Source organism: Castanea sativa, chromosome 8 (assembly GCF_040712315.1).
Source record: "Castanea sativa cultivar Marrone di Chiusa Pesio chromosome 8, ASM4071231v1".
Lineage (NCBI taxonomy): Eukaryota > Viridiplantae > Streptophyta > Magnoliopsida > Fagales > Fagaceae > Castanea > Castanea sativa.
Genome location: NC_134020.1, coordinates 32,381,070 through 32,391,894, shown reverse-complemented (window position 1 = coordinate 32,391,894; position 10,825 = coordinate 32,381,070). Strand labels below are relative to the sequence as shown.

The window sequence follows — 10,825 nt, the reverse complement described above, 5'->3', positions numbered from 1 at the left end:
AATCAATTACGTACCATGAATGAATGGTTTAATAATCTATATATTCAAATAAAGATTAAAGAGTTCCAATTCTTGCTGATGGGATTGGTAATGGTGGGGTGTCATTGTTTTTATCTAAAGCCCCCATTCCGGGTGTTCATTTTTCATTTGTTTGTTTGGTTAGACCGTTTTAGAAACCTGCTCTATGGGACCAACAACACGTGAGGAGCGGGCATAGGAGAGTTAAAAAAATATATGAATAATAAAATTGTTGCCATTAAAACAAAAAACTAAAACTCAAAATTAAAATTAAATTTTTTTTTTGAGGGACAAATTCAAAATTAAATTAATCACATGAAACTCCATACTAACATATGTATAAAAAATTGATACAAAATAATTTTTAGCAATACATTTTTATGTTAAATCTATATCCTAATATTAACTTATGATTGATTATGCATTAAATTTTGTAATTATTTTTCATTCAATGTTCGTAATTAAAGAGCCCATTAAAATTAGAATTATGCTATAGACACAAACTATTTTACAATATTTTTAAAAATTATTGATGTAGCTTTAGTAATTTTTCATATAATGATTAATAAACATAAATGTGATGTTAGTGGTGGACCCATATTATAACTAATAAAAATTTGCCATATCAATAGTTTGTAAAAATATTGTCAAATAGTTTATGTATGTAGCATTACTCTTAAAATTAATGTTTCGAAAATTATCTTTCACACAACCTACAAATTGAGGAAAATGCTAATAGATGTTGTAAGGACACAATTTGAACCTCCAATCCACAATCAAAGGGAATGGGCTTGAAAGGTCTTTTACAATAAATTTTGTAGAAAGTAGGCTTGAAATCTAGATTTTGAGGGTGATTCAAACAACAAAGAAAGAATGGGTCTTGGGCCCAATGGCACAAACAAGGAATTTAACTATAAGAATATAAATGAAAGTTCTTCATCGGACATAATCCGAGGATAGTTTATAGTATTGTTTCTCAAGGTTGATTACAATTATAGATCGCTAGATTATCATATACTCTTCTTTCTTCTCCCCCAAGAAAAGCCTCATTCTTCCGAAGGTCTTTCCCCTTATTTATACTTCCCCTTCTTCTCTTTATCATCTTTCACCTCATGGTTGTAACGCTGGCTTTGGATACTTGTCCCATCAAATTTCCCCGAAATCCTCTAGGGTCAGGGACCAAGTTCCAAACCTCATGCTCAGGTCTCCTTCCTCCATTAATGCAGTTAGTATATCAACTGCAGAGTTTTTAATGTGTGGGCGGTGGTAGTAGCTTTACCTTAGATATTCCACCGCTCCTCTATTGTCCTCCACGTGTACCGTGTCTTCCCGTAGCCATAAGATTTTTTATAACATAGCTTGGGGATATTAAACCTCTCTTCCTATGACTACAGCTTTAATATCCGAGGACTAATATCTTCCTCGGACATAATTGTTCACTCGTTTATCACATCTTTACCTGACATTTTCTTTATGGGGTACATTCAAGTACCCCTAGATCATGTGATGTCCTCGGATTGAGTTTTTAGCCCAATAGACTTTTTTGGGCCTTCCTTTGTAAATTACTGGGCCCAATGTCCCTACAGACACTCTTAGGGTAATGGTTAACAATCCATTTAAACAAACTTTTTATGGGAAAGGAAAAAAAAACAATTAATGTTTTAACAACTTTTTCAATTTTCCATAAAAGTGGGTCAAAATTTCCTAAAATGGATTGTTAATCGTTGCCTAAGGACACTTGTTACTTGTTAGCATGACCCATTTTTATTTTTTCATTATATATCAAATATTATTCAAACTAAGAAATTAATCATTGTTGCCAATTTGTGGGTTCCAGCTAGCTCAACTGGTAAAGTTTCTGATAGTCGAATAAGAGATCTAGGATTCAATCCTCGCTTATGCCAAAAACTGATTGGTGTCTTGGTCTGATGATAAAGAGCTATTATCAAGAGCAGGCGCAATAGGTTGAAACTCTCTCTCTTTCAAAAAAAAAAAAATTCATTGTTGCCAATTTTAAAAAGAAAAGGAAAATAAGAAAGATACACGCAAGCAAACAAAAGTTCAAAACTACCCAACTTTAACTACCTAACGTTATTTTTTTAATATAATATGTCTATAATTTTTTTAATGTGTTGTCATGTAAAAAGAATAAGAAAATCAAATCAAATCAAATGAATCTTTTAGGCGGCTAAGGCTCTGTTTGGATACTACTTATTGTTAAAAACTGAAAACTAAAAACTAAAAATATTGTAGCAAAATAATTTTGAAATGTATGAATAGTGCCGTAGAGCCAATTTTTAAAGTTGTTTTTACTGAAAAAGTATTTATGGATCCCGTGAACAGTATGCAAGACCCACTTAAAAAAACGTTAGACACTGGGAAACGCGCAAAATGCGCTTTCCAAACATATGCTAAAGTGGTCTGTTCATTTGGCATTCGTTTATTTAGCTTTTTTTTTTTTTATTATTATTTGTTGAAGGTAGAATAAAATTCACTTGTATTTGAAAAGTAAAGATTTTAAAACTATACATTACTAAAAATAAACTAAGAGCTAAAATGCTAAATTAAAAAAAGAAAAAACCGTTGGCAAACAAATTCTCAATTTTAAAGCCCTTTAAACCAACTATTTTAAGAAATCAAGAGTATGTGTGTCTATATATATATATATATATATATATATATATTTATTGATTCAAACTTTAAAATCGAATATATATAGCAATTAAAATTTAGTGGGGCCATGGCCCCCTTGATCTCTTCATTCGATCTGTCCTTGATCGGGAGTCCTATTAAACTTTGTGAATTTTGAATAAGACTTTCATCGTAAGTCGTAAACAAAGAATAGTTCAGTCCCTGCAAGTAAGTGCATCCTTTGAAGCTTGAATATTCCCTTTCCTCCACCATTATTTACTTGCCACAAAAAAAGAAATAAAAAAGCGTGTTAAATTTCTCTCAACCATTTCTTGAACTTAAAGAAACGACATAAAGAAACGAATGATTGATAATAAGGTCCATAAGTATAGCCGGATTGCCCAATAAAAGAAACTTCGATAAAGTCCAACAATCAAGTAAGCTTTACGTAACTGGCTACACATTACTCAAGACTTGATTAAGGCCTGCAGAGTTGGACCAAATAAATTCATATTCAAGCTGCATGCCAGTACATCAAAAGTAATTATTATTATTATTATTATTATTATTTTGGAGAAAAATCATTCAAATTCTTCATAAATTTTTATATTGAGCGTGAATTTTAAAAATCTAATCATTAAATTGCATGTTCTTATCATATTCTTAATGTTTGCAAAATTCCAAAAAAAATAAAAACGCAATTACTATGTTATCAAACAAATATAAAAACTTCAAGTTTGTGTGATCTAAACTTGTATATAAAAAATAAGTTTATTGATCGAATAGTAAATAATGTCCAATTAGAACTAAATTTGAAATGTATTTTAAGAACACAAGGAACATGAAATTTAACGATTAGATTTTTAAAATTCACACAAAAAATAAAATATATGTGAAGTTTGAAAAATTTCTCTCCAAACTAGAGGAATGAATGAATGCTAGATCTTTTTCTTTTTCTTTTTTTAACTTATTGTATTTCAATTGGATTATTTGGTGGCAATCCTCAATCAGATTTTTCTTCGATCTTGTCTTAAGTTGTTGGATCTTATTTTAGATTTTCTATGAGTTTTTGTATATCCCTGTTTTTTTGCTACATGTTTTATCTAAGTCTTTTATAGTTCTTGAATTAGTTAATTATTACCAAGTGTCCTTGTTCTTAATTAATCGTATCTTATGGTGTTTCTCTTGAAGACATTTAAGATTTAAATTTTCGAATCCCAATTATCAAATTACCCCCTCCCCCAAGTAAGATCCAGCAGCTCGACACAAGATCGAAGAAAAATCTGACCGTGAATTGCCACCAAATAACCCAATTGAAATACAATAAGTTAAAAAAAGAAAAAGAAAAAGAAAAAGAAAAAGATCTAGCACTCATTCATTCCTCTAGTAATCTAGTTTAGAGTGTAGATCTTCATGGGCCTTATCTAGTTCTCGCAAGTTACAAGTTTCAACAATTTGATTGGGGTTACAAAGATGGCCCAAATTTAAACAGAAGGGCTAGACCCTGTATGTGGGCCTCAGTCTTCTCTAATTGGACCCACCCATGATGAAGCAAGGTCTATTGTAAATCTTGGACCTCCCCAACCCCTATAACCAAATTCAGCCCAATTTCATATCCTAAACAGCTAAACTGAGTTCACTGAAAGCAGAGTTCAGAGTTGAAACTTGAAAGAGCAGAGTAGGGCAAACACAGCGCGGACACAAATGGTGGGTGGCAAATGAAAAGAACTCTTTTTGTCTTTCTGAAAGGTACATATGATTTTTGTGTTTTGGACTACAGTGTTTGTTATATTGTTGAGAATATCATTTGTCAGAATGTTTCTTTTCACTGTTTAGTTATGCTAGAAGGACTCTTCAAACTGCACGCAACGTGTTTGTTATATTGCGAAGTAACTGCGGCATAATCTAATCTCGCTGTATATGCATTAGTTTTGCCTTCTTATCCTCAATATTTATGGTGGCTTGGTTGTTGGGAAAGTTTTAGGATATTACAAAAACAATAAGCATTGTTGTAATTTTGGTATTTAAAAGTGTGCTAGCTAGGCCAAATATTTGCATTGTTCATAAGTTGAGCTGAGGTTCTTTCCTCCCTCAGGTCTCAAAATGGTGAAGTGTATAAGGTTCTTACTTTCAGTTTCAATCTTTTCTGTTTTTTTGGCAGCAACCAAATGGTGCTTTAATAACCTTGTTTGAATTTAAATGCAAATACCTTTCTTGTTGTCCATTAAATTAATGTCTACATGGGATTCAGTCAATCATTTTAGTTTCCAATTTTCCAGGTATAGAGTCTAAAGTTTACGCGAAGAAGGTATCTTCCTTGTTGCCAGGGTGCTGAGGGTGTTATATTTGTTGAATTGGGATATTGAGACAATATAATGTCTGGGGAGGCAGGATTAAGGCTTAAGCTCAATAAGAAGCTCAAAATTGCAAGTGGAAGATCTAGGAATTCCAAGGATGGAAGTAGAAAGTTTGAAAGGACACTAAATAATGATAGGAATGGAAACTTTAAACGTATGAATTCTGATAGGAAAAAGAAGAGAATTTATGCTGAGCAAGATACGGTTGGGGAGGTAGATTATTCTGACAATGAAAGGGCACCCAGTAAAAAGTTTGGGAGGACACTAAATAATGATAGGAATGGGAACTTTAAACGTATGAATTCTGATAGGAAAAAGAAGAGAATTTATGCTGAGCAAGATATATTTGGGGAGGTAGATTATTCTGACAATGAAAGGGCACCCAGTAGAAAGGTTTTGTCTATGAAAGAGCAGAAACAGGTGAAAAGTGACAATAAATCTTCGCGCTCAATATGGGTTTCTAAAAGATTGGAGGATGCTACTTCTGAAATCAAACGCTCTTCTTGTAAAGTTAAGGACACAGTGAAAGGTGCGCAGACATCAAATAGAACCAAGACAAAGGATGTTGATAACATGAATTTTGGCAGGGCTGACTCATTGAAGAAACCTACCAAAAGTAAATATGACTCAAGTAAGCTTGTGGATATTAGTAAGGAAAAATTCCCAGATGTATCTCCTTCAAAATCTGCTAAGAAAAATGTTCAGGAAAAGAGAGGGCTAGATGAGGGTACAGAGGTAATAGGTGATATGCCAAAGAAGAAGAAGCGGGTAATTCGGATAGATCCACATGATATCTCAAATAAGCGGCTAGATGATGGCATTGTTATATATGGTCAGTATTTATCATTTTATTCTGTTGGTAATGTAAATGCTGCTTGTATCTTCATAATTGTTTTGTTTACAGTTGTCTTAGTAGTCCTGTGACTTACCAACTTTTAGTCATTCAATTTGCAATTGGTCTCTTCTTTTTCTTTCCTTGTTTTATTTTTAAATGAAGTGGATAGTTAATGTTTTTCTTACAGCTCTTTGGTAATTTCTTGGCAGAAAGTGCCAAAGAGAAGAAAAAAGATTTGGAGGAGAATGCTAAAATGTCGAAGAATGCGCAGTTCCGAACAATACAACCCAGTCCCTCAATCCTTTCCTTTGTGGAAGAAAATGTAATTTGTATGAGTGAGGCCTTGTGATGTTTGAGCCATTTTTTTAAAATTTGAATTTCCAGCAATTTGATTATTCAAAACTTTATTCACAGTTGTTGGGCCGAAGACGCTTGATTGAACTGCGGAGGGCAGGCTATAACACTGAGCTTTCTGCCCCATTAGATAATATCCCCTTTTCTACCTGCTCCGAAAGAGAGCGAATTGAAGAAAATGTATGTTTATTTATTGCTTGTTGAGATAGTGTGTTAAATATTCCCATAATGATATATGCTTCTTTAATCTAGTAATCAATGCAGTAATGGCGTAGAATCTGTTTACTGTGAGCTTCTCTTTGCTCTACTGATCTATAATCAACTTTACTGCTAACTATTTTGCTCAGATGTTTAGGAATAAGTTGACATTTTTTGCCGCTGCAAAGGTTTCATCATCATTTCCTCCTCCTGAGCTTCCAGAGATTGCATTTGCAGGTAAATTCCATGTTGTCACCGTTCTTCTACACTTATTTTATTTCAATAAAGACCTTGTGTTTCCCTTATTTCTATGCACTGAATAGTTATTCTACTTTCAGTTTGTGAATGATTCATAGTCTGTTATATGTTCAGTTTTCCATTATTCCAAGGTGAATGCATGTAAGAATTTCACTGGTAGAGTTGTAGTCAATTATTTCAATTTTTTTTTTTTTTAAGTCATAGATTGGCTAGGATTTCTTGAAATTGTTATGGCACATTATGCCCTCAGCTACTGAGGTCAAAAGTTTTGGAATGGTGATGTTAATAGTATATATGAAGACAAACTTCATCCTTTTGGACAAAAGGAAGGATTTATTTTGTCTACTTACTAGTTAGTCTAAATGATTAGTGTTTTTCCTTTTTTTTGGAAGAGAACTTCCATTTGGCCTGTAGTACACAGGTCCCAAACTCCTGAGAGTGTGAATTGTTTATCATGTACTTTCTGAACTGAATGTCTGATATTTTTTCCTTTGGTTGCTTTTTTGATAGATTTGTACACTTAAGAATGTTTACTCATGTGTGTGTATATATATATATAATTTTTTTTCTTTTTCCTTTTTTTGATAAGTGAAAAAAAAATGTTTATTGCCCTGACTAGGGAATGAGGCAATGAGACATTAATTATATTTTATTGCTCTGACTAGGAAGGTCAAATGTTGGGAAGTCATCACTACTTAATTCACTTACCAGACAATGGGGTGTAGTTCGAACATCTGACAAACCCGGCCTTACTCAGGTGTTGTCATTTTCCTAGATCTTGTGATTTTAGTATCTATAGGACTTTGTTTGATATTGTCAATGGTTCTTCTGCAGACTATTAATTTCTTCAACCTGGGATCAAAACTCTGCTTGGTTGATTTGCCTGGATATGGCTTTGCTTATGCAAAAGAAGAAGTCAAGGATGCTTGGGAGGAGCTTGTAAGTATGCAAACAGAAACTCACATTCTCTCATGTAGCTGCTTTGTAGTCTAGACAGGACTTATACAGCTAAGACCAAGACGTTGGTATACCTCAAGACTTTGGTGCTACATGATACCATATTCTATTTGCATGATTTGCCTATAATCAGTTTGGTTTCTCATTAAAAATTATGTGTAGCTGACACTCAAAAACATCACCTATTGCTTGCTGCTGATCCACTGTTTTGGTGGGTAAGATCTGCATATAGATTATTTTGGTCAATTTTTGGGCCGGCTATTAAAGAATTAAAATTGCTATTTTGAAGCAATTTTGAGAAGCTTATAGGGTCAGAGTTCCATTCATTGATGCAGTAGTTGCTAATAATGCAGGCTACTGATAATTGGATAACCTTTTTGAGCCATCAAAATCTGAAATTAAGGTAAATGTCAGTGAGGGAAGTAGAAAATTAAGTGCATCCAAGTGCATGGAAAAGTCTTTAAAAAAATAAAGAAAAATAAATGGTACCTAGGCTATAATGGGTGTATAAGTAAGTTTACTTAAATATTACTTTTGCCTATTTCATGCATAGAATTGAGTCGATTTAGAATGTCTTATTGTTATATTTACCGATTAATTGTAAGCCTTCAATCTATAGGTAAAGGAATATGTTTCCACAAGAGTTGGTCTCAAACGGGTATGCTTACTTGTTGATACAAAATGGGGTTTGAAGCCAAGGGATCATGAACTTATCAATTTAATGGAAAGGTACATCCATTTCTTTGTAACATTGGTATTTTGACTTTTTAATTTTTTTTAATATATTTATTATCTGGGATGTATAGTTCTATGCTTTTTAAGTTGTAGATAAGTGGGTGTATAGTTCTACGCAGTAGTTGTTGCATAAACAATGGTGACCTGTATTGCAATAAAACCATTCCCATCTGTTAACATGACATTTGAAGGCACATACATAAATAACACCTGATTTTTTTTTTCTTCCTTTTATTCTAAGTTTCCTTCTCATATTGGTTGTGCCAGTCTGTTCAGTACATATATGCATTGGACACCATTTTTGGTATCTGTGGTGCATATCATTTGTTATATCTGCACTATCAACTTACTAGGGGCCAGCCATCTTGAAATTGACAAAGAAGTGGATTATAAAAAAGGTTATTAAAGGTTACATTCTTTAGGGAGTTTGACAGACATTTTGGAACGACATTTCTAGCCTATCACCTCAAGTTGATGTTGTGGATTGGTGACTAATACTATGATCTGGCCTAAAGCCACTTGAGGTGGTATGGTTACCACATTGCTCTTTTACATCTTCATTCTTGAATATGTATGTACTGGCCTCGTAGAAGTGGTTTTTACATAAGTTTAAAGGTCTTAATTATTTTTCTTCACAGATCCCAAACTAAATACCAGATTGTATTAACCAAGACAGATGTGGTATTCCCGATTGATGTGGCACGTCGTGCAATGCAAATTGAAGAGGTGAACATCAAATAAATATGGTGAAATTTTTATTACAACTTACCTTTGTCTCCTGTCTGACTAACAGCTTTCTGAATACTATTTGCTTCTTGCAGAGTCTCAAGGCGAATAAGTCTGTAGTTCAACCTTTGGTATGAAGGAACAAATTCATTTGATTGATTGATTGTTTCAATTATACACACACACACACACATGCAGACACACATTACATGTATGTATGTATTAACGTTGATTGAAGCAACCTAAGTACTTTGGATTTGGTTTTAATTTCAGATGATGGTAAGCTCAAAATCTGGAGCGGGAATTGGATGTTTAAGAACAGTGCTTTCTAAGATTGCGCGGTTTGCCAAGCTCTAATGTTTCATCAGGTAGCATTTTCCTACTCAAATTGTGTTTTGTGAAACCAAATTATATGTTGAATATAGTAGTGCAGTGCCCCTTTTAACATTTTCAAAATTCACATATATGTAGTCATCTTGTGGAATTAGAGATTTGAGTCTCATGAAATCAACTGGCAATTCAATTTCACAGCCCCAAACCTTCACAAATTAATCTCAATGTGCTAGCATGACTAGGACGAAATGCATGGTTATTATTTATTGTTTGTATTAAAATTTACAAGTGATGAATATTCCTTCTCTGCAGGCTGTGCCTTACTGCCGATGTAAACTTTTCAGGCACCCAATTATTTCCTTGTGAAGCTGAAAGCCTCTAATTCACTAAAACAATTATGGGGCGGATTTGGCTGTTCATGCGCAGCTTGCTGACAAGACGGATGGATGTCTTAACTTCATTTGTTTGGAGTAGCCTGCCCATTCCACTTTGCAGGATGATAATGGTGGAGTTGGAAGGTGTTAAAACAAAACCGTTTTTGTAGATTGTAGGGCTGGTGAAATATATCGTGTTCTGCCGTATTTATTTCAGAAGAAATCTTTGTGATCTATGAATCAAGACCTTTAACTATAAGGGCAATAATTTTCATGGTCTGTCAGGAATTATTGTAAATTTTAAAAGAAACAAAACTAAAGGCAAGAAGGTGTAGGTGTCATCTTCCTTGCAGATGGAGTTACTTTAAGCCAATTTAATTGGAGTAATTCCAATTGAGACTTCGTTCTTATTGGAAATTGAGCTTAGAAATGAATTGGTGGATTAAACTGAACGCATTAACTAGGCCGGAATGTTTGTGTATTATGACTAAAGACAATATGATGCAATGAAAAGGACTAGGTGATAACTGAAAAGTAGCATTTGGCCTTTTATTTTTATTTTTTACTTTGATTTGGGGCATGCATTGCAAGGATTTATTATTTTGTGTAATAGTAACATGCAATATCTCTAGTGGGTTTCACATCTGTGAGATCTATCTCCCTTTTAAGAGAGATATTGTATACAACAATTACATAAAATATTACCTCTATTATAAAGGATTTTAGGATGGCTAATGGTAGAATGGATCAAGCTGGTGTGCTAATGATATCGTGGAGAGTAATGCTATAGACAAAATTTCTCAAATTTTTTTTTTTAAATAGGTTGATTTGGCAAGTTTTTACTAGTTTTCATGTAAATAAGTTGATTTGAAGAGAAACATAACTTTTTTTTATTAACCAGTAACAATTTGCCATATTAGCCCTCGTAAATTGTGAACTTTCGGTAGTGTGAACAGTATTGAAAACGAATAATGGACGATTACAAAATTGAAGGTCCATAGAATATTGCTTGTATTTGGTAAGGTGTTTGATTATTAAATACATGGTTG

The 10,825-nt window shown here is 33.3% G+C and overlaps 1 protein-coding gene across 2 annotated transcripts; it reads left to right on the top strand.

Annotated features, from left to right (window-relative positions):
* The first annotated feature begins 4,274 nt into the window (after positions 1-4,274).
* On the top strand, positions 4,275-10,310 carry LOC142606655 (uncharacterized). Of its 2 annotated transcripts, none has more exons than XM_075777980.1 (12): positions 4,275-4,398; positions 4,929-5,838; positions 6,051-6,163; positions 6,256-6,375; positions 6,543-6,630; positions 7,317-7,408; positions 7,486-7,590; positions 8,228-8,337; positions 8,982-9,069; positions 9,165-9,200; positions 9,343-9,437; positions 9,715-10,310. In XM_075777980.1, the coding sequence occupies exons 2-11, from the start codon at positions 5,025-5,027 to the stop codon at positions 9,424-9,426; spliced, it is 1,650 nt and encodes a 549-aa protein (XP_075634095.1). In that variant the 5' UTR covers positions 4,275-4,398; positions 4,929-5,024; the 3' UTR covers positions 9,427-9,437; positions 9,715-10,310. The 2 variants fall into 2 exon arrangements, with proteins under 2 accessions (XP_075634095.1, XP_075634096.1); XM_075777981.1 differs by having other exon boundaries at positions 9,747-9,884.
* The last annotated feature ends 515 nt before the right edge of the window (positions 10,311-10,825 follow it).